At 39.2% G+C, this 24,598-nt stretch overlaps 1 protein-coding gene across 3 annotated transcripts in view; it reads left to right on the plus strand.

Moving 5' to 3' along the window:
- The first annotated feature begins 203 nt into the window (after positions 1-203).
- NR1H4 (nuclear receptor subfamily 1 group H member 4) overlaps positions 204-24,598 on the plus strand; it is a 41,570-nt gene continuing 17,175 nt past the window's right edge. Inside the window, exons 1-4 of one of the 3 annotated variants that reach the window (XM_074575867.1) lie at positions 204-327; positions 6,540-6,674; positions 16,712-17,074; positions 23,042-23,194. In XM_074575867.1, coding sequence (XP_074431968.1) covers positions 6,590-6,674; positions 16,712-17,074; positions 23,042-23,194 — 601 coding nt within the window. In that variant the 5' untranslated portion in view covers positions 204-327; positions 6,540-6,589. Of the gene's footprint in view, positions 328-6,539; positions 6,675-11,997; positions 12,125-16,711; positions 17,075-23,041; positions 23,195-24,598 lie in introns of those variants that run through there. The other 2 variants (XM_074575878.1, XM_074575887.1) reach the window with 2 other exon arrangements.

Here is a 24,598-nt window from a genome sequence, read left to right on the forward strand (position 1 = left end):
GCCAGCTTCCCCCCCTGTACCCTGCTAGAGCGTTGATGAGCATCTCAAATCTCTGTGCTGCTAGACAAGCTGGGATTCACAATGTTTTAATACAGCCTGTGTTTGGAGAGTTTTGCAAAGAAAGAATTGTTAATGAGTAATCCTTGTCCATTAGGGCACTGAGCCAATGAGCCCAAGCTTTGATTCATTGTGTTATCACTACAGGCTTCTGCTAAACCTAAAAAAAAAAGCAAAACAAAAATGTTCCTGTGTGAGAGTTGTTAGGATACTGAACTGAGCACAGAAGTGTCTTGCATCCTGCCATCCGCAGTCTTCCAGAAAAGAACAGTAAGTAATAATTCCTTAGAGTGATAGCTCTTGCTGTTGTGCAGTGTAAAAGCAATTTTCTGACCTGAATTATTTAGTGGATGTTAATGGATTTTTGACCAGAAAAAAAAGAAAAATATTTTTAAAGCTAGTATTGTATTGGAAAATAATACAAGGAGAAGTAATTTCATCTACAAAACTGGCTCAACATCAGGAATTCCCCTTGGGAAAAATGTTAAGGTCATGAAAAATAATGACAGTGTTGGAATTTGTCTTTAGAAAGCTGGTTTCTCCGTATCTGTGTCACTGGAAAGGAAAGTAAAACTTTGATACTGAGTCTTTCCTGCAATAACACTATCTAGTTAATTATGTGCATCAGCTTTAAAATTGTACTGGTTTGTTAGTGTGTTATCCTTTTAGGAACAGAAAATGTTTTAAATGTGATTAATGGGAAAACAGGGGACAATCTAGAAATGGAATAGTTATATTTTTTTTTATGTAATTCCTTTGTTTGATGGTTTTGTGTACAGATTCCAGGTGCATCTTGCAAAGTCCAGGACTTTAGCACTTATTTCACATAACTAGCACAAGCGATAGGGGTTTTCACATTTCAAGCGATTACTATTTGAATCCATTGCTGATTTTTAAGAAAATATCCATTTATTCTGAGTGGTCCCGCTGGTCGTTTATCTTCAGAAAACTATAATTACGGTGGGACACATGTGGCTTTTGTTATTTTTATTGCTATTGCTTGTGCTACAGAGAATCGAGAGATCCCAGACTAGATTGGGATCCCACTAGGCTAGAAGGTCGTCCAAAAACAGGTTAAGAAAGGAGATTTTGCAGTTTTATCAGGTGAGACATGATGCTGGAGAAAGGAAGACACAGAAATGGTGTTCAGCAGGTCATCCCAGGGGCAGTCAGAAGCTGTCCCCCCTCTTTGAAGTTACTTGGCTACTTACAGAAATGCCACTGAGACTTCCAGTAGAGTTTTCAGTTCTCCTTGTGACTGGCTTACAGATACTTATTTTTGCTTCAGAATTAAGCTGTAGGAATATCCTATATTTTTTTTTCTGTGCCCTGTGTCTCTTTGCTGCTCTGATTTTAAATGTCATATTAAAGAATCTAAAGAGTAAATTTCAAACAAACACAGTTACACCAGTCCTGCCTCTGGTCCTCAAACTTGCCCATATAGTTGCTTATATTTTGCACCAGTTGCTGCGTAGCTGCCTGAGGTGCCGCGCATGCCAAAATGACCTGGCAGCAAAAGACTAGAAACAAGGAGCATAAATCTTCCTAATGCTTTCATGTCTCTTTGATACACTTTAAAACAACAAGCGAGTAAATAAAAAAAGAAAAAAGCCTCCCAAATAAGTGAGGCACTGCATTAAATATTCTACAAAAAGGCTATGAGGCCAGATCAAAAGCGTGTGAACTAGATGGGAATCTTCCTATTGATGTTAGCGGTGTTTGGATCGGACCATAGTTTAATGATGTTACTGAAATTTCTCTTTGAGCAATTGACAGCCAGGTGTGTAAAGAATAGGACAATATTATGGGACAGAAGGAGGGAAATGTACCTCACTAATATTTGTGAAAAATTTTGCCCCTGCTTTGATATATCTTCCTTTACTGGGTAATCAAAATAGATTCAACCATTCTTCTTCTGAAGGTAAAATGCAATTAGACTATCATGGAGATTTCCTGATGATCAAATGTGTTTTTACTTTACCTGAAAGTATGGGGCTATGATGCTTTTTTCTTTCAGTGAACCCAGTTGATTTAAACTTCAATTATTTCATTAAGAGGCTTGGCTTTGCTTACACAGAAGCCAGGGGAAGCTTTACTATTGACCATAGTAGGGTCAGAGGTAGTCCACTGATAAGAGTCCACAATAAATCCGAAACCTACACCCACGTGAATATGTGTATACATATATATTTGTATACTCCCATGATCATATATCGGGTAAGAAAGCTGAATAAACATGCATGCACATGTGTACGGTGAAAGAACAAGGCACATATATCATAATATACATCTTAATTTTCTCAGTTAAACATATAATACATAAATATGTATTAATTACCTGTTCTTAAGTATGCTGAAGGATACATGTAATAAAATTTTATGTATTTCAGAGCTTTTAATAATGCAGTTGATGAAAATAATCTCAAGCCATTGGACACATATTTTACATAATACATATTGGTTTCTAGTTTGCTGTATACTTTTTGCTTACGAAAATAATTGCAAAAGGTGGTGGAGTAAATAGGTTTATTAGCAACTTAACTAAAATAATTACTTGGAAAACAAAAAGAAAGCTTTGTAACTTATCCCATGCCTCTTAATTTCTCTTGAAGGGCTCTTATTTTGGAGACCAATATTGATTTCCTGTGTACCTATTGCCTTTATTTCGGCTTTTACCTATCTATCTGATGCATTATTTTTTTTTGGTTACACCTCAGGATGGAGTATCAGTCAGTTGGCTAAAGTCATCTAGATTCATCTTGATAGCAGTAGCTAAAAGATACACTTTGTATAAGGAAGCAAGCATGAGGTAGACATATCTATGAATGTGTAGTCATACCAAAGATGCCTGCAAGTACCAAGAAGCATTCCACTATTGTGTGGTTTTGATGGATAAAGAAATCTGAATTAAGACAGTGGTTACTGATCCCAGTTCCTGTAGATGAACTTATTCTGGAAGCTGAGATGACGAATCTTTATGCTATCAGCCCAAAAAAGCACCTCTGACCCTCTATCTTTGGAAGGAATACTTCTGCCAAGAGGTTTTGTGCATAGGTGCTACACATGGCACCCTTTGTCACCCGACTGTGTTGCGAGCAATTTCGGTACCTCTCTATGTCTGCTGGGTGTGACTAGCCCACTGGCCAGGGCAATGCTTCCGGAGTTGCTCCATGGGAGTTGCAGCCGTCTGGGACCACAACATAGGAAGATTAGGCTGAGAAGAGGCTAATGATGGGATGTGCATTGTGGAACTGGCTCTTTGAAAGTGAAGTCCACCCCTGGATCTGTGATGCTTTGTGACACTGACCTATACTATTTCCCAGAACTGAACGATGTGTGGAATAAGTGGTGCTTAAGTGTTTTATACTGTGTGTCTGGTGTAGGTCTGAAAGCTGTAAATCACTAGCTGTTGCTTTTAAATACTGGTGAAATTAATTGGATAAATCTACTATAGGTTAGATGGCTCACAGCAGGCTGGATTCAGGGGCAAATCAAAGCAAAATGTCAATCAGTATTTAATGTAGATCTTGGTGTTCAGGCAAATTTACAGTAGCAAAGCTACATGTAATGGAAAATATATTTCACAAAATCACAGAATGTTAGGGGTTGGAAGGGACCTCTGGAGATCATCTAGTCCAACCGCCCTGCCAGAGCAGGGTCACCTAGAGCAGGTTGCACAGGAACGCGTCCAGGCGGGTTATGAATATCTCCAGAGATGGAGACTCCACCACCTCTCTGGGCAGCCTGTTCCAGTGCTCTTTAATGGTGATCATGTTTTGTGCCTTGCAGATATCCCCAGAAGGTAGGATTAACTTCCTCCATGAAATCCAGTACATCAGCTGAATATATTAAAGAAAATTAAATATTAGAAAAGGTGGGAACTCTAAAATCATCATGAACATTTGACTCTAACTGAATCCATCCAGATCAAAATTAATGTGGCAGGAGGGGTAGAGTTACAAACCTGTAAGGTCCTATAGTACTGGGAGGTTATGACAAATATATCCTCAAGATTCTTACTATAAACGAGGCAGTATTAATAGCACCAGGGTGCTTTTTGTGTGTGCATATGTAAAGAATAATAGAGTTTAAGAAGCCTATCTTGAGGTTAAAGAATGACATTAACTAATGACACATTAAAAAATGGAATGGCCTCAAAGAAGCAAGAAAGGAGTCTACAGACATTTCAAAGAGACTGTAAAAACACAGACACTATATTAGCATTTAAAAATATAGCTTGCTTGCTTTCTCCTTTATTTGCAGCACAGACTAGACAGATGCAGGATATATACCTTACAAACTAAGAAGCTATGCATGGAAAGTCTGACCATATACTGACAGTCTAACAAAATACTTTAAAATGGATGTCATTTTGGGACTGTCTTTAAAGTGTTTTGATATAACATCCAACATTGCCTAAGAAGATAAGTTCTAGGCTCTCTATGAAGATATAGAAATTCACAGTCCCAATGCTTACATGTTAGCTGTTGCAGTGTTAGCTCCTCATATAGGGTCTGAGGAGGAAACACAAGAATTAGTAGTGGTGGAATGTAATCTTCAAGTCTGGCTGCAGGGAGAGATAATCCTGCAAGGAACTGCAAGGGTTGCATACCCATGGGCTGTAACAAAGCTATTGAAGGACTTGGACATGAGGAGAGGTTGGAGATGGCCTCTCTCCTCCCATCTTCAGTAAGAAAATCCAGAGAAACATTCAGGAGCCCTCTGGTGATGGTTCATTTTGATGTTTATCTTCCTGACCACTGTAAGTGTCCTGACTGTGCTGCTGTTCTCTCCTGTCGCAGAGCCTTTGTAACAGGCTGTAAGAGGAAACCCCTCCCAAGGGTCTGTTATGGGCAGTTCATGAGAAAAATGGCTGTCAGGAATTATAAGACCTTTGCAGCTATGTGGGCAGCCCCGCATCTTGAGTCCAGCTGATACCTTCCCCAGAAAATGTGGTGGCGAGGCAGTAAAATGGATGGAAGTAGACGTGGGCCTACTGGGGTGGCTGGGCTGGTTGCCAACCCCCATCCCAAGATACATGGAGTTTTTTGTTGTTGCAAAACTGTGTTTCTGTGCTAGATTTGAGACTCTGTGTTTACATGTTATTTGCCACAAGAACCCTATCTGGTCTGTGATACAAGTAGCTTTTGACATTTCTGAGTAAACTGTTTAAATTATCTGTGGGCAGACATATAAAATGCATCTGTCTAATTAGAGGACCTTTGTTTATGTTAAGAAAAAACTTAATGAATCCTTATGGACAAATCTGAATATAATTACACAGTGTGCTTGCCACTCTCACAAGCTACTTCCTAGTCTGCTCAGCACTGGGGCCTCCTGCTGCATTCACGTTTTTGTCAGATGACTTCACTTCTGCTCAAGAAACATGCCGAGCCCTCACTGGGAAGCAGACCGGGCTGCAGCGAGTGGAAACACAGCCCAAGGGACAGTCCCACAGGAATTAAACCAAATAAAGAATTAAGACTATAAGACAAAGCAAAACAGATTTCTGTCAACTTTATGCAGAATCCTCTTGGTGTGTCTGCATAAATGCTTGAGACATCTCCTTGTTAGAGCTGTATGTTCTCCTGTTGCTGATGGTCCTCCCTCAAATGAAATCTTGAGTTGTCCCATTCCCACCCACATGAGCCAGACCTGCGCAAGGGAGCCTCTTGCATAGCTTCCTCCTGGATGAGGTCCTGCTCTAGCTGTAGTCTCTGCTCAAGTAGGAGGCAACATCAGGCCTCTTGCCTTAATAACCTAGTGGCTGGACTTAGAAGGAGAAGACCTGGATACAGAGGCACTGGATAGCCTTAGGAGATGAAAACTGCTCCATCTGACCTGCTAGGAAAGTACACTAGTGAGCAGGCACATGCATCTCCAAACCTCTCCAAGCTAGGGTTATATGGCTGCTTGAGACCACAAAGGGAGCGGGTGAGCAAGCCTGGTTATTAGACCAAGGCTTTGCTTTTTGTTTTTGCTGCCATTTATCTTGTTCAGACAGTAATTACTGAAGGCAAGATAAAGAGCAAGTTGCTGGAAATTAAACTCGAGTTTCCTGGCTTGGTTCTTCTGACCTATCCAGAAACTTACACTTTTTCAGTAAGTGAAAACGATGAAACAATGAAAGGGTGATGAAAAAATAATGCAAACAACTGGTATTCCCTGGAAGGGGGGCTGGGCAGCATGCCCTCAGCAGGTCAGGCTAGTGCTTTGTTCTGTGAATATTTGAATAAGGCTGAGCATAAACTGCCATTAGTTTTAAATGAACAGCAGAAGGATGGCAAATAAAATATACCACAGCAAGCAAAAACCAAACAAACTAGATGCAGCATTTTATTTAAAGGCTGAATTAGGTATTGTAACTTCAAGCCAATCTTTGTTACAGTAAATATTGGAACAACCTCCTGAATCCTGCCTTACAATAAGTACACAAAAATTAGTTATCTTGTTTTAAATATTTGTTGCTTTATATCTTTCAGGGTCTCCTTTCAATTTATATCTTAATTAGCATATTTCTCCTGAAGAACAAATGGGATCTGAAATGAATTTAATAGGACATCACCAGCTAGCCACTGCTGATGGATTTTCTCTTGCTGAAGGTCCTCATTTGTTTGGTAAGTCACCAAATTAGGTTAAAATAGCAAGCTATCCTTTACTTAGAAACCTAGAAGAAAAAGCACTGAAATCTCAAGTCAAGGACATGTGGTTGACCTATACCAACCTTCTTGAATCTTCAATACCTATGGAAGGAATAACAAATAATGGATCTGTGGTGTTAATGTTATCTTATCTTGTTCACTATTGCTCTCATCGCTGCTTGTAGCAGAGCTTGTAGGTTGTTTTCATAACACTATTCTAATACCTGAAACAATTCAGCAAAGACAGACCTTTGCACGTAGGCTGGATGTTATCTTCACACGAGTCATTTAAATCAAGCTGAGGAGATATATTCTCAGTTAATTTCTAATAAAATTATACTGCAATATATTTGCATTGCCATATTTATGCAAATTTATGGAAGTAATTTCACCTAAATTAAAACCATTGCCTTATTGAGACCATTAAAAACTTATGCTATTAATGTCAGTGCACAAGAAAATTTGTAATGCAGGCTGGAAAATTCTCCTTGCTCCAGTTCCACTGAATTTTTCAAGGCTAAGCATGCCTTTTTTAATGAATGAAGAATTCTTGGTCAATATTTTATAAGCATGGGGAAGCTATCTTCTGTTATATGTACTGCTAAGAAAAAAAGATAATACATTTCTTAGCCTTTCTTTTTTGGCAGCAGAGGGGGACCTTCGTTGAGTAACATGATACATTCAGAGCCTCACAAACAATACAGACCCCCACAGAAAGCTGCAACACTTCAGAAGTTTCCAGTCCAAATAAGACCAGAATTCTGTCTTTTTGAGTGCTGGAAAAATTGAAAACAGTCCAGTTCCATCCGAAACAATAATAGTGGCTTGGGCACGGAGGACTCTGACACAAGGAGCCACTCCTGCTGCAGAGCTTTTAGAAGTCGTGAGCACTTCTCCAAACCAGATCACTTCCAGTGTCCTGGCTCCATGCAGCTAAACTAAACCACTATCACTAATGACAAGCAAAACGCATAGAATTACTGTGCATTATTGCTTTTTTTCCATAAATGTGTTGGGTTTTGGTGGGAGAAGTGTTTTTGCAATTGTTGAAAAGTATATATGAATAGCTAAAACACTTCCTTGCTACCTGTTAATTCCAATGTCAGGCCATGATATACAAAGAGGAGAATGATCTTAAAATCTAGGATGCCAAATTTTACATCCAGTCATCCCTTTAAAAGTCCTCTATAACTGAACTATTCCAAATTTTTGTCAAGAAGACTTTCCCCCTAATGTCTGCTTTTTCTCTAATTACTTCTTCATTTTTAAAGAATGATGATCAGGTAGCTTCAAAATACAAGAAAGCATGTTGATGTAAAATACATTCCTTCCACAGTGAAATCTTACTCAGAAATTGTGAGGTCTTCAGAAGAGGAATTGTGTCTCCCATTATAGGTATTCAGAGCTTAGCACAATGTAGATTTAATTCATACTGACATTTCTGTAACAGAAATAATGTATTAAGGGGTTGAATCAAGGGTCCCATTAGGAAGGAGACTTAGCTCTCCTGCTGTGTTTCACTTAGGGTGACTTCTGCTTTGTATGGCCACTTGGTCCTGTTCTGCAGGATGTCACTAGTCTCAGAAGTGAATTCTTTACAAATTTGCTGTCTTTTGTTTTTATATCTGAAAAAAACCATCAGAAATACTATGCAACTGAGTCCACAGAGAAGGTTACTCACTGTGAAGGTATGACTCCATCCCTTCAAAATGCTTGTAGGAAATAGTGTTGCCTCTCAATTTTATATTTGTAAACTACTTGCGGTTTTTTGACTTTCAGTTTTGACAGGTGAACCCAAGGACATGTGAACCCAAGGAAACAGGAAGAAAGCTTTACTTCTAAATGACCCATAGAATATACATTTCTCCCAGGGCTTCTCACGCATTACCACTCTGATGTAATACAAGTGAGAAATTGCTGGCTTACAGACATCAGCCTTTATACAAAAAAAGTCTTTTTCAAAGATGCATACTCACATTCTGTAAAAAACCTTGGACGTATATTATCTTTTCATTATGCTTCACTCAGTCTGTGGAGAGGGTGTTCTTAGACCTTCAAAAACAAATCTAAGTGCATCTCCAAACATTGCCAGCAGGTCCAGGTCTCTCAAAAGAAATGTTGTTAATCGTGAGTTGCTTGCGCTTTGAGCCTCATCACCATGGTAATTCCAGGGCACTTCTACCTACTTACCGTGAAGATTTCTAGTTGCAGCAGATTTCAGAAGAGCTTAAAGGAAAAAAAGGTTTTCTACCTTTCAGTATTTGGAAATTGTATGTTGCTATTTCACCGTCTTTCTGGAAAACTGCTTCTATTTTTCTACCTCACTACTCAAGCAATTTAGAAACATCCTAGGCCTCTTTACAGAAAATATCTTTTTGAAGAAGTGGCCAAAATCAGATACATAAAATGATACATCCTCTATAGCATGTGCATGCAAAAGGTCAACTCTTTCTTCCTTGCAGTTCTGGTTTTTCCAGTGAGGGAAAGGGACTCTTGATGACAAGAAATCCCAGAGGTGCATGGGTCTCCAGAGGACTTGTCCTGCTAAGATACTTCTCTTCCTCAGTCAAACCCTGTTCTTATTTCACAAGCCCCATTGAATTGAACAGGGCCAGCTATGTGAAGACTGGTCCAATTTCATATCCTGAATGAAAAGAAAGTGTCACACCTACCAATCTGCATTTTTGAACCCCTGTAATTTAGGACTGAAATCTTGATCTTCTTTAAAACCTTTGGGAGCTTCATAGTTCACTTTAATGCAATGAATTTTGCCTGTGGACACTTCCACCGCGGTAGACACACACTGATCTGAGCTCCTCCGCTTTGCTCCAGATTGGCTGGACACAAGCTGTGACCTAGAAGACGCTGAGGTGCATTAGCAGAGCACTGTGCTGCAGCTGGCAATCCTTGTTCTAAGGCAATAAGGCAATTCAGCTGGGACAGCAGACTGTTGCAAAAATGTATTTGATAACATCTTTCAATTGCCTTTGAAAGTTTTTCATATTAGGGCCAATACATGTGTTAAATACACATATCTCCGTTGTCTTATTTCTTCCAATGGTTGTCACTTCCCCTTTTTTACAAGGGACTGAACTAATTTTCAGATATCAAAAATGTCTCCATATTTTATATGTGGAGGGCAAGCTTATATATTTTTATGGCATCTGAAATATATACAGCATTTGACTCAAGCTATTGTTTATATGATAAGTAAGTAGTAGGCCTTTAAAGTAATAGCCCCATTCTATTTTCTGTGAAAGCACCTTATGTAGGAGTTATTAATATGCAAGATATTAAGTGTCAAACTTCAGCTATCAGAGATTGAATTATTTTTAAGAACCAGGAAAGATAAGTCTAGTACTATTATATGTTTAATTTGTATAAAGACCTATTTTAAGTACTTTTTTATGGCCTGACAATGTTTTCTTGTAATACGACATAAAAATATAACCAGTCAAGAAATGCCACCCTCATTGTACATGTCCCTAGCTGAGAAAGAAGTTTTTTTGGGGTGCATGTGCGCTCTTAAAAGCTGTGTTGAAATGGAAAAGGAAGAATGAACAAAAAATGAAACCTAGGGAAAAAGGGAAAAAGAAAGCAATACATCTACACTTGTCTTAAATATTTGACAATGTAAGAACAACAAAATGCCATTGAAAATTGTTGTAGGCATAAACAGTGCATAAGTTGAGCTTAAAAGGCTGACTTCTTTTAGATAAGTTTGTATTTGTTCTGGTTATGCTGGGTTTTTTTGTTTTTCTTTTTTTTTTAAAAAAAAAGGTAGTAGGATGAAGTGTCCAAACTGATTAAACAGTTTCAAGATCATAAGATGTGTTAAATAACTACTTGTCTTTAGCACCACCTGGCAGACCATGCAACATCTGGCTTCATCCCTACAGAGAAGATAATGAGGCCTGTAACAGACCCCCAGATCAAAAGGAAACAAACCAACACAAATTAAAACAGAAAATTGTGTATGTATAATAATTATGAAGAGAGCCAAACCAAACAGAGTGGCAATCTGAGAGAAAAAGAAATTAACGAGAACGCATGCAGATGAACAGGGCTCTGAGGGTGAAGGTTGCACCACTGAGCAAGGCAAAACAAAAAAAGCCTTTGTGTGATGCTTTCTTTTGTGAATGTGTGAGTCATTTGTGGATCTTAACCTTGAAAGGAGACCTTTATTAAATACGGGGAATCTTGCAGTCTGGGGCTTGATTCTCTGCCTGTTTACTTCCAGATGTGATCCTCAGACATACTTTTGGTCACAAATCTGATGTTGGGTCTTAGTGGGCTCCTCTCAGCGCTAAATGAAAGAGGCTGAAGATTGAAAGAGGCACAGTGCCCTTGACTGTCCATCTTAACACTACTCAACTCTTACCTTGCTCTGGGGCTCTGTTACGGATTGCTTTAGTAGGTGTCTTTAAGACATGGGCTTACTCCAGGGACTGTTCCCAAATAGCCAGCATGGACAAGACTGCAGTAGGTTTGTCTTCTTTGACCCTGTACTGTGCTCTAACACTGTCTCAGTGGGATTTGTACCTTCCTGCATCAGCTGCCATCAAACCAAGGCACGCCACACCATCTTCTGACTTCATGCTATCCAGGACTGCTGTGGTAGCATCTGACAGAGCCCTCACAATGTTACAGATGCTTTGAACTGAAATGACATATATTAAACAATAAAATCTGAGCGCCACAGGGAAGCTACATGGGCCCAGAAGAGTAAGGTCAACAACAAAGGCTATGTAGTGTAGATCCATCCTGCCCCCTTTAGAGACAGTTAAAGGTACGCCTGAGCTACACAGCTGAGAATTGTTCTTTGATGCTTGGCCAGGACATCTCTCTGGCACTCTTCTATCTTGTCATACAGATGCGTCCAGTATAGCCTGAGCACTTTGGCCTTTTTTTTGAGAATACATTTCTGTGCTTAAAAAAACCATTTGTTAATCCAGTCAGCTAAAACCTGCTTCTTGTGATATTGAAGTGGTTAATTCACTGCACAGAATCACCTGCCATTACTATATATTTATTGATAAAAAATTTGTTGTTAATAAATCACAGTAGGTGCAAAATTACAATGGCTAGGCTACCTGGAGACGTCCTTTTGAATGATAATCATATTTTATCCAGGTAAATCCACACAGGGAAAGGACATTGCTATTGTTTCAGACATTTAGAAACAAGCTTCTCTGTAATGAAGTTAATCAGTAAACTATATAACCTCTGGCCTCTGTCACTCCTTTGCTAGTCTTAAAGAAAGTTCTCACAGTAAAGAAGTCTAAAGGAAACAGACAAAGCAGAATTAAGGAGTTTTATTTATACGTAGTCTTTAGGGGAAAAAAAGAAAAAGAGAGGGAAGAGCACTGAATACCTTAAGGAGAGTATTTTTCTTCAAGAAATGGTCAGACCGAAGACAGCCTAAGGTAGGATATTGTCGTGTTCTCGCTTGGCTATGTTTGCCACCTGATCTTGTATTTTTCCTTGAAAACTGTAGGATGCTAGAAGGTTGTTTAAACCAAATCATCTTTAAAGATCTACAAACAATTTTTTAGAGTTAAACCAGAATTTCGTTAATGGTTATGTTATGATTTCCAAATTAATCCTGGTTCTTGATCTTATGTCTTTAAGTTCCTTCATGAACATCCTACTGAGAGCCAGAGTTCATATTTTAAAACTGCTTAGAATTCTTTTCCCTTTAGAATCATAGAATGGTTAGCTTTATGTTAGCTTTATATTTTTTTAATTAGCTTTATATTAATGGAACAATACCTTTTATATCAAAACGTGTTCTCATTGTAATTTCTGTAATATTCTGAAAAAAATACATTCTTCTTCAATCTGTACATAACCTCAGTGTAATTCCTCAAATTGAAAACACTTTCTTTAGTTCCTACAAAGAAAATTCCCTTTTACTTCTACAAGTGGTTAAGCCTACGTCAAATATTTTATCAAGTCTTATGTAAAATATTCTCTGTAAAATTTAAAAATCTCCAGTTTCAGTTGCAAGTAGTATTGGGGAAAAACCATGTGAAGGTTTCACTTTGATATTGGTAAGCTTTCCAGATTTCTATAAAATATTTTTCATTGAAAGACAGGTATTTGCAAAACATAATGTAAACGATTTAAAGCTATAAGTAACATCGCATTTGTGTGTGCTTAAGTAATCTTTCTTTAAAGATTTTTTTTTCCTTCCTTTAAACCTTCCTTTAAAGATTTTTCCTTCCACAAGGAAAAACAGATAAAAGTTTCAAAATAGTTAAGGCCATACAAATATAAAATACCGTTGTATTCCAGTGAGCTCGTGTCTGATTTCACTTTCACTGCTTTATACTACTGCGACTCCAGCTATTTCAGTGGGCTGGCTCATGCGTTACAGCGGCAGGAGACCAGCCCATCTCAGACTTCTACAAATACCTGGATAAAAGCATATGTACATTCCGGTTGGTGAGATAAGATTAGTTTTCTTTTGCAATAAGAAACTATTTGTTCTAGACTCGCGTGTACTTTGCAAAGCGTTAACTCCAAAAAATCAACGTGGTTTTCAAATACCACGCAGGACAGAGCAGTGCGCTGTATGCCTCGGAAAGCATAAGCCCTTCAGCTTTTGTTGGAAGCCTCACGCACGCAGAGGGCTGGGGAACACAGCTCAGACCACGCTTTTTGGATCAGGTCATAGAAATACTTCGTCCCAGTAATTTCAAGGCATCCGGTTTCTATTTCAACCTCATAATTTCTTTCAATTTTTTAAAGATAATATTTCAGAGTAAAAGGGCAACTGAAAAAAATGAAACAGTTCCATTTTGAAATCATCTTTATGGGACGCCTCCACAGTTTTGAACAATTATTTTTAGGAATTATTTTAGATCACTAATGCTTTGGAGCATACCATTTTTTGCGATATTTAATTCTAGACTCATTGACAATTTTGTGGAAAAAATAAATGAACTTGACAACTGTTTTTGATCTGCTCTGGGTAGAGAATGGCGTCTTACTCAGTCAGCCAAAGTTGGCTGATTTCTAAGAGTGAAACACAGATACCCACCAAGCTCTAGAAACAGATTTACTTTAAAAAAAAAGAAAAAAAAAAACCAAACCACAAAACGACTACAAAACCCCAAAAAAACCTTAAAGCACTTTAAGCTCAAGTGGGAAAACTTACGTAGTTATAACCCAATTATCTTTAAAAATCAGTCTGGTCTCCTGTAGTAGTATTCTCAATACTGTAGTATTTGAGCACAAAATACTCAATAACTGTAGTATTTGAGCACTTCCCAGAGTTTTAGCTGTAAACCTGATTAACATAAAACAAGACCATGTTCTCTCAGTCTCTCTCGACCCTGCCTATTCTTCCTTTTTCCCTTCCATTGCTCTGAGCACGGTCTCAAATCAGCTGAATTGTTTAACTATGTGTCTGACATAGAAGGAAAAAGGAGGAGATACAGGCTGGTTGGGTTTTTCCCCCTCGTATTTAACTTTACACATTAAGACTCAGATTTGTTTGTTTCCTCCAGAAGCAGAGCAGAATTAATGATTGTGAAGATTTTTCTAAATGTATCTGTAACCCAAATGGATCTGCAGTGGTTTAAATAAACACCCAATATTGTCTCAGCATGTGCTGCAGTTAAGTTAGCAGTCCCGAGTTTGTTAAAAAGCCCTGAGATTATTTATTTGCTGCAGAAGGAGTGTTGCTTTCTCTTCTTGCTCTTTCAGAGACCCAAGCTGTTCCGGTGGCTCGTATAGAGCTTTTGTGGAAGTTCCTGCGGATGGCATAAAGTTAAAAATCAACAGTACCTTCCTTATCTTTGTGGGATTGTCCCACTTTCCTTCAGCAAACTCAATCAACTAAGTAATTACTAACTAGTAAATGACAATTTAGGTCTCCATGGTGAACAGATTCCTTTCCAAAGAGACACTGAATGATTTGTATAATGATTTTGTATCTCACAATTAACACCAGGTTTTGTACCTGAAATACCTTGACCAGTCCTAACGAGCAGCGGTCTCAACAAATGGTAAATATAATTAAAGAAAGACCACTGGCTCGTTAAACCTATACTGAACAATAAAGGTCAGCATCAAATTGTTGCTCTCCTCACCCTTTACAAGTTTTGTCACCACTGCAGCTGGCAGGTATCAGTGACAGTGTGTATCTGAGGCAAGAAGCTGCACCTTCACCTCCAGGCTCTTCCATAGAGTCGCCAGACGCCTGCGTTTTGTCTGAGGTCTCTGTATGTCTATGCTGTTTATTTAAATGGTATACACTTGGGTTTGCGAAGTGCCTTCTGCTCTTCTGCTAGCGTAGTGCTTCAGGGCCCTGACGTCTTCTGGAGAAACTAAGCGCAACCATAATCAAACTGTTAATAATAAATGGCACAATTATTCTCATTTGGTTTTTATGTCACATTTTTCCAGAAGTACCTCTTGCTACTTACTCTTAAACTAGGACCTCAACATTTGCTATTGGCAAAGATGTGCTGTGGACAGTACAGCAATCACGCAAATCCAAAACACTCGTATGGTTTCTGCGGCTTGGTAAAGTAGGAAGAACAGAAAGCTGCAGAGCAAAAGCATGAGACCTTGAGAGTGGAAAAAGTAGGTGAAATGAAAAGGTTAGTTTCTGGCACTAATTCAAGTGAGAGAAAGGAGAGGGAAGAATCCCCTGCTACAGATTTTAATTATTGTTGTCATTACAGATGTTCCCTCTTCTTAAGTGTTAGCATTTCTTCATTGTTTCCGATTCCCCAGAAGTGAAGGAGACTTGCCAGGGAACCGATTTTCTGTCAGCAAAAATGTTTTTGGAGTGCTTCTGAAGCACTGTTAAGCAATGGTCACCAATGAACATTAATCTATGATTTCCTTGTAAATACTGCTTTTGATTCCAATAAAAGTAGGACTCAGCATCTTCCTGGAAATATGCACTATTTTTCTCAGAGTCTCTTCTTGGAACTAATGAAGGAATTGTCTCAATATTTTCATGAACCAGCAAGATGTGGCTTTCTCCAACAGAAAATATGAAGTAATTTGCAAATAGCTTTTAAATTACTCTTTTCAGCTGTTTGGCATGGGCTTGATTTTAAGTACACCACCCAGGGACTGCTAGATGTTGTTGTACTTGTAGTACAGAAAAAGATGAGACTTAGGTTGTTGGCATTTTTACATCTGCTATTTAATGGGAAAAGTGAAGGGAGCCTCCGGATACTGTGTCGATCCTGACGGGAAAGGTTGCTATTCCTTGTACCACCGCCAGATTTGTTGTTGGCTTAGAGGGGAATAGTGATGGCTTACAGAGGTGTTTCATAAGAGAACCTCAAAAATGCACTGAGTGGCACAGGCTTGTAGGGGCTGGAGACCAGGCTGCAGAGGCTGGCTGGGTGGCCACTGGAGGCTGGGTGGCGAGAAGGTCACACCTCACCACTTGTATTAGGAATATCTTCCCTGTTCCTTCATGGTAGCCTCCCTTTCCCTTTTCAGGCTCTTCTTGAAGGTTTATTTCGTGTTCTTAGTCTTCTAATTAAGCCTCTCTCTTGTCACCTTTCCCCAGTGCAGGTTTTCCCTGTCATGGTGTATTCATTCAGAATTAAATAGAAATGAACGTGATGTTTGAGTCTTGATCTAACTTTCACCAACACCACAGGATTTTTGGCTTTCCTTTATTCTGCTGCGAGACCTAATTTGCATTGCTAGCTTCTCTGTGGTGTGGATTGCTCTTTCTTGTAAACTGAACATTTATACAATTAGCTGCACGGTATCTTTCAAGACTTTTTTATGTAAGTGCCAGCGCCAGACATTTCCACCAATGATAAAGGAGTGGCTGAGAATGGCTAAGTTACTTTTAAAATATCTCACAATGTATTTGCATGGGACCAGGACCACAGCAAATCTGAGCTCAGATAATGCAATCTTTATGATTATGCCTTGTTTTTGAGATGGATGTCTGGAAGTGGAAACTTCTCTGATAACTGCAGTTTCATTGTAGTAATTGAAATTGTTTTTGCAATGTTATTTTTCAGGTGTCCTTTCAGAGCCAATGAGTTCTCCAGTGCAAGAGGCAGATGTGTCACCTTACACACAGTACAACAGCGTGCCATTTCCCCAAGTACAGCCCCAGATTTCATCGCCGTCTTATTACTCCAACCTAGGCTTCTACCCTCCACAGCATGAGGAATGGTATTCCCCCGGGATGTACGAGCTCAGGAGAATGCCCTCAGAGACCTTTTTCACAAGGGAGACAGAGATGATGGATATCCCTGCAGCCAAAAAGCCTAGACTGGGTCACTCCACGGGAAGAGTGAAAGGAGAAGAGCTCTGTGTGGTCTGCGGTGACAAAGCCTCTGGGTACCACTACAATGCTCTTACTTGTGAAGGATGCAAAGGTAAGATGAAATCAATTACAGAATACAATTGAGCTAAAAAGCATAGCAGTTTCTGAATATTTTTTTTCTTTCTTGTTAACTTTATCTGACTCATTAAGCATTTTGGAGATTTACGTTTGCATCTGGCGTACGCTATTCTGTATTTTCCCCAAGACAGATTGGCAGCGTCTTCCACCATTGCCCTGTGTTTACAGAGCACAGTTGGCCAACCTACAGCTCGTGAGCCTTCATTAGCTCTTGATAAACTGAAGAACAGCTTCCATGTGGGGGCCTGGCAGCCTGGCTCTGCTGTCTTGGAGGCTGTTCATCCTGATCTCTGCCTGTGGAAGGAACCAAACCCATGGAGGCCCGTGCAAGGCTGCCCTAGAAATCAGGTGCAAACCCAGCCTAAATGCATCCTGTGGTGTGCATTAAAAGGAAGCAAAAGCTGTGCCCACCTGCAGATTGTTCCCAGAAAATCTCTTTCCCCCAGCTCACAAAGGACATGGTGGGTGTCCTCAGGTTTGGGAAATGAAAGGGTTTCTAATTCTAGACTTTCTTCTAAGGATATCCCCAATCCCTAGGGAAGGAGCTTCTTCAGGAAACGGATGATATCTGTAGGATGAACACCTTGCTTCTTAGGAGAACAGTATTCACAAGTTGGAGTCAGGATAAAGGGGTTATAGAAAATCATTGCCATTATTGGAAACATGATTGCCACATATTTTAGCAGACAGGGACAAAAAGTAATGCTGATGGAATAACTATTACACCTAAAGACAGTTATTCTGTGACAGGGCTGAGGTACATCACAGAATGAAAAATAATGCCCCAGTTTTTCATCTACTTTGAGAATAAATATTTCATTATAATTTCTGTTCTATGGATAAAGGCTAAAGCATGGACATTACTCAAGCATTAAATTATCTTAATGTGGATCTCACTGTCACTGAGAGTGGACTTTGAACTAATTTTGAGGTCTTGCTTTGTCTATTACAAATTCATTTCTGAGGGCACAACAGACCACACTGGTCAACCACTCTAAACGTGAATAGTCAAGGGTCATATAGTTTATCTCAATAATTCCAATAAATAAAAGATTAATTTCTTTCTGCTGTCCACGTGAATAGTCTCGAAGTCAAAAAATATGAATTAACTCATATGAATGCTGTCATCATAAACCAGGTTAAACTCAGTTTTAATGTGAAGATTCCAAGTAATATTACATTTAATCTGTTAGTAAGCTATTCTGTTTACTAATTTCATTATTAAATGTCTTAGCAATTTTTCAAAGACTTACAATTACAAACTATGGAATTTGTAAAGAATGTTTCTATGAGAGAGGTTAAAACACCAGGTAAATACTCAGACTAAAACCCATGGTGAAAGGAAATATGCATTCGTCTCTCTACTGATTCAGTTTGAATCACTCTATGTAACCATAATTTTACTGCTTTATTGGGATAATTTGTTTTATGTTTTTGCTCCGTTTCATGACTGCAACATCAATTACCAAGCGTAGTGTCCTTGATCAAACATAGTAAAAGTTGAATTATTTAAAGATAATTACATTCTGTTTCTACAATAAACTTTAGAGGTGATTAAAGTACCAGCTGATTCAGTAAAAAGATGTGCTGAGGATAGTAATTCTGTTTGACGACGTGAAGGGGATACCGTGTTTTCTAGACCTCTGATCATTCCTGTGTGTCTGTGGAATTTTTCACATGGGTATACGTTACCCTCAAGGCACGGTTACCAAAACTGGGCTCAGTACTTCAGTTGTGCTCTTATCAGCGCAGTAGGTGAACTACCTCACATGTCTCACATCCAAGTATGAGATTAGTGCTGTTTTTGGCAACAAGACTGCTAATTCATGCTAAACGGGTCTCCAAAATAATATGCAGATCTCTTTCTTCAGGACTAGTGTGCACCTTGCAGCACCCCTGCTCCATTGATGCCGTGGATATTCTTATTTAAAAGGGGAGACTTTGCACCTATTTTTATGGGATTCAATCCTCTGATAAATATGTTAATTTTTTAAAAAATTCTTTCTTGGGTAATGCGTTCAGCAACACCCTCCATTCTTTTTGTTTTTCTTGGGAAGAAGGAACAATAGTAAGATCTTAATTATCATCCCTCGTGAGAATATTAATCTAAAGATATGGGCAGGATATATACTTCTATATATTTTTTTAATACACTACCATCCATTAACAAATTATTTCCTTAATATTTTACATATTATGCAAAAGCAGACTAAACAGAACATTTGCTCTCATACAATGTTTGCCTGTGGTACTATAAAAAAAAAAAAAAAAGGCTTCCTTGAGGTTTCTCTCACCTCTAATATATCAGTTTAGAAAATGCTGCCTTGACTAACAATAATAGCATCACAGTTGTGGTTCATAAAAAATGAGGCGGTTCAGGCATTGTTACAATATAGGGAGCAATATACTGTGCTTTAAAGCCTGCTGCATAGAGGGCATTTCTGAGACAACCTTTGCAGACAGAAATCAAAGACTTTTTGGTATATCCTCGGCCTGTATGGTGATATTGGGTTTTAAGGGCCAAGAATGACCCGAGGGCTGGAGCACCTCTCCTGTGAGGACAGTCTGAGAGAGTTGGGGTTGTTCAGCCTGGAGAAGAGAAGGCTCCAGAGAGACCTTATAGCAGCCTTCCAGTACCTGAAGGGGGCCTACTGTAAAGATGGCAACAAACGTTTTAGCAGGACCTGTTGCGACAGGACAAGGGCTGATGTTTTTAAACTGAAAGAAGGTAGATTTAGACTAAATATAAGGATGAAATTTTTTACAATAAGGATGGCGAAACACTGGAGCAGATTGCCCAGAGAGGTGGTAGATGAGATACTCAGGGTCAGGTTGGATGGGGCTCTGAGCAACCTGACCTAGTGGAAGGTGTCCCTGGCCCTGGCAGGGGGGTTGGACTAGGTATCTTTAAAGATCCCTTCTAATCCAAACTATTCTACGATTCTATGATTTTCAGATGTTACAGAACAAGTGTGACACAGTATCATGCTTGTTCAATAAAGCCACAGAATAAGTTCTGCTGAGGGAAAAGCTAGTTGTGAATTCCCTCTGCACAGGCTGGCGGCATGAGTTTTTGCAATCTTCAAACCACTCCTGATAATGTTTGATGTCTCTCGTGCCAGACTGTGAATACTTCTTGCAAAGAAGGGTCCTGCTTTCATCTTCTCCTCGCACTAACACCCGCCACGTGGGCATGGTGGGAGGGAAAGCTGTAGCACGTCTTATAGCCTGACAGAGTGGAGCAGGTGCTCTGTTAGCAATTGTGAACTTCAAAAACTTTTAAATTAAAAAAGCTAAAGCGGCTGACCATCAGGATGGCAAACGGAGATATTTACAAAGCTTTTATCTACACTTTTAACAGCTGCCCGCCATCAACTTTCATAATTTCCATAAGAAAAATCAGCACGAGTAACATTGGAGCAGCTCTAGCCATAATTAATCGTATTCATGACTAGCTAAGAGAACAAAGCAAATTCAACATTTCCAGGCAACATAAGCTTTTTGTAATTTGGAAAGATCAGATAACAGTTAGACTGCCAGAAAAACCTTCAGCTTTTGGGGTTACCCCTTCATTAATTTAACAGATGTCATTTCTGTTTTACCTCTGAATTTTTGTAAAACTCTTCCTGGTATAGAAGTTCACACACAGAGTATTTCAGGCAGTTTAAGTTCATTTTGAATTATTAGTGAATAATATATATAGAAATTCCATTCATACTGAAAAGTTAATTTCAAAATTAATTATGAAGAAGTCTGTTCAAGAAGACAATGATTCAAGAGTCACTTCATGATAAAACTGAAGCAAGAGTAGAGTAGGTTTAAAACTACTTTTTTGCCAAATAAATTATTTCACTTTTCATTTCACATCATTTCAGTTTTCCAAAAACTTTGTTTTCAAGAGAAAATATTTGACTGCTTGAATCTTTTTGGTTCCTAGCTTTTACATGCATATTTTTGCATTTTTCTTTCACATTCTTACCTACTTAAAAATATTCATTTACTAAAGCTCTTTTTCTTTGCTCCTCCAAACGCACACCTTGTGGGTAGGGTGAGTGATACAGTCATCAATCGGACTTGGAATGTCATAAATATTTGTGCAGAGCTTTTCAACATTTACTACTAATTAATATGTGTTGTAAGTTACAGGATTTAAATTTAACAAATAAAATTCATAAATGATGTAAAGCAGATGCAGTTGCCTTTAACTGACACTAAGAACTTACACCTTAAATCCAGCTCTTTTTCTCCCTTCCCCGACCAGCAAATGGTAATGTATTAAACACCATGTGAATGATGAATAAAAATAATGCCTGGGGCTGCTGGAGGTTCCAGGCAATCTGCATTTCAAAAGCGACTGATGCCAGTCAACTGTATTTATCTGAAAAGCAGCCAACAAAACAGACAGCATGGAGGAGATTTCAAGCAGGAATTAGAGAAGATTCAGAGAAATGCCAGATTTTTTGTGACCAGATATTGGAATTTTTTTACTGGTAGCTACACGTTGGTGCTTGGAAGAGATGATGCAACTATAAAAACATGGGCCAAAGTTGGGAAATTGTCATCTGACAATGGCAAAATCATGACGTCATCTGTTATCTTGCCTAGATTCAGCGGCAGAGTATCTTAGCTGAACGCACTCTGAAAACACACAGTCAAATTCTGCAATGGACAAAAATTCAGATCCACATCGGAATTTGCCCTGTGATTTGAGTATGGGAGACAGGTTCTTACCTGGTGCCTGTCTTAGTGCATCAAAGTGCCAGGTTGGAAAATGATGGTGGTTTTATTGTGCCAGCCACTGGTGATACAGAAGCAAAAGCTTTGTTAATAGCTTAGGTTAATGCAAATTTACACAGAGCTCTAGTTTGAAGTGCACTGTAAATCACTGATGTGCCAGCAGAAATTCCCAGGAGCCTATTTCAGAAACCTGCCCTCAGATGAGAAGAATTGATTTCCTCTGTAGTTGATCCTAAGTAGTTTCTGCCATACGAAGGGCAATGTAAAACGTTTGTGTTGGCACACTGAGTTGCACTAAAAATTCAGGAAATGTTCAAGTCGTCATTGGCAGCAAAGACTCCGTTATTTTGTAACAACTCTTTTATTCAATTACCTTTAATATCTTGAGCACTCCACATTTTGCCTACAGTGCTGCTCTTGGAGGTGTGAGCTAGGCAGCAGCCAAATAGGAGATTTGGACAGGCTGAAGAAAGGTCCTCTCAATTTCTTCGATCAGTTGCTGTTTGCAGTTACCACTGTGCAATTTTGGAGTGAATCCAGTGACAATACCAGGGGCAGGGGAACTGCCTGCGCAGGTGATATTCGGTGACTGCGCAACTCATCAGGTGGACAATATTTAGTGGATGAGGCTGGAGTATCTTTTAAACAGGGGAGGGGGCCTCATGTAGAACAGGCAATGTCGCTTCTTTATTAAACTTGGGGGTGGGCAAGCAGACCAGTATGTGGAGCTTCTTAGGTCCTGAGATCCCAGATCCCAGGAGCTGAGGGAATGCTGATGAGCTAACTGAACTCTCTTTCTGCGCATCTTGTACCTCAAAAGACTTAACAGACTCATATTTTTTTTTCACTGGCTATTTGTATGGTATCAATCTACAACTCTAGTGCTGGTGCTCAGCCTGCTCCTGGCAGGTTTCAGATTTGGGTCTGGATTTTCCCAAAGTTCACAGTTCCAGGACCTCACTTTGGGCTAATGTCTAATGTCTAGGTCTACATTTTATCATGTTGATTTATTAAATTATATGACTTTGACGCTGTTGTCAGTACAAATATCAAGAATATAGTCATCTAGGCACTAAAAGAAACTCATGGTACAGAAGAACATGTGTCATTCAGAAAACCCAATGGAGATGGAAGTGCTCTTCAACTTGATTACTTTGCTTCTTTGAGTGTTTTCTTTTACCTGTGTCACTGCTGTGTTGTGCAGGGTTCTTCAGAAGAAGCATCACAAAAAACGCAGTATACAAGTGTAAAAATGGAGGCAACTGCGAGATGGACATGTACATGAGGAGAAAATGCCAGGAGTGCCGTCTAAGGAAATGCAAGCAAATGGGCATGTTGGCTGAATGTATGTATACAGGTATTTGCATCATATAGTCAGAGTGCGCATCAAATACTGTATTTGTTTAATTATCTTGGTTTTAATAATGAAGCTATAAAGGTGTCATCTGGCAGGTGGAAGGCTCACTAGAGATCATGCTGTGCCTGTGCATCAAATCCTGTTGAAAAAGACAAATGCACCTATAAGCAATGGGATTTAGTTTGTGGTCAGGGACACAAGGGTGTAAGAGCTGAGCAAACGGTGAAGGAAGGGCTGTCCTGCACTAGATGACAGCCATTATTCTGCCTGAGCGGGAAGGAAAAGCCATCAGGGGAAGGGAGTCTACACGAGACTCCCCAGGAGCAAGAAGTTTGCAATGTTGTGGAAGCCAAAGCAGGAAAGTCCTGGCGCTTCCCTTTGCTACTCTTTCTGGGGCTCTCCCTGTCAAGTTCTTGTTTGCTAAGTCCAAGTTTTAGCTTTCAAACAGTGCCATGCTCAAGAAAAGCAGAAGACTGGTGCTAGCAGGAAGTTTCTATGGACTTGCCAAGTGTATGTTCCCAGACCTCACCCAGCAATCAGGCAAAGCCTGCTAAGGGCTAGCCCTTTTTTATAGTCTGGTTAGCTCTTCACATGGTACTATAGATTTTCCTGCCTTGCATATAGGCACGTAGGTAGAACCGTCACCAGAAATGAAGCTGACAGACTCTAAAAATGTTTCATATTCAAGTGAATATTCTATTCAGACTGACAGCTTATAAACTTAATTGAGCTTCACATTGGGTAACTTAGAACAACAGGGATACCGGAGCACAACTTTAAACACCTTTAAAACTCCATTTTGAGTAAAATGTTGGCCAATCCATTATTTTTGCAAGCTTGTTCCTGAAAACAATCCGTAAACATCTGCTCTTCCATGAACAGGGCTACAATTTATTTTTCTTGATGGCTCCAATCATTTTAGCATACACGTATGTGTGAAACCAATTTAGGTTCATACAGGAAATTAATCTACTTGGAATTTTTAATATACTTCTGTCCCTCAATCTGATCAGAAGATGCTATATTAACTGTTGGTTTTGTGAGAAACAATAAGCTCCATCAATATTTGGAATGCATTGCCAGCATAATGTAATTAATCTTTCATTCTGCAAATTGAACAGGCTACAAAGATCCTGAGATATGACATATTCTACTGCAATACGTAAACATATGAGCAGACACCACCACGGCGATGACAGCGCTCAATGTGTCCCTAAGAGTCAGAGGAAAATGACTCCCCTGTGGTGCTGATCCTAGACCCATTGTTCCAAAATTTTGAAGGTTCAAAATAGCCTAAGTGTTTCAGTACAACAAAAAACCCAACCCATCACTGAAAAAAGAATAGGTCAGCGTAAGTAATACTGACTGGGCCCACATGAAATTTTTAAACTGGCCTATCATTTT

This window comes from Larus michahellis, chromosome 1, assembly GCF_964199755.1.
Source record: "Larus michahellis chromosome 1, bLarMic1.1, whole genome shotgun sequence".
NCBI classification, from domain to species: domain Eukaryota; kingdom Metazoa; phylum Chordata; class Aves; order Charadriiformes; family Laridae; genus Larus; species Larus michahellis.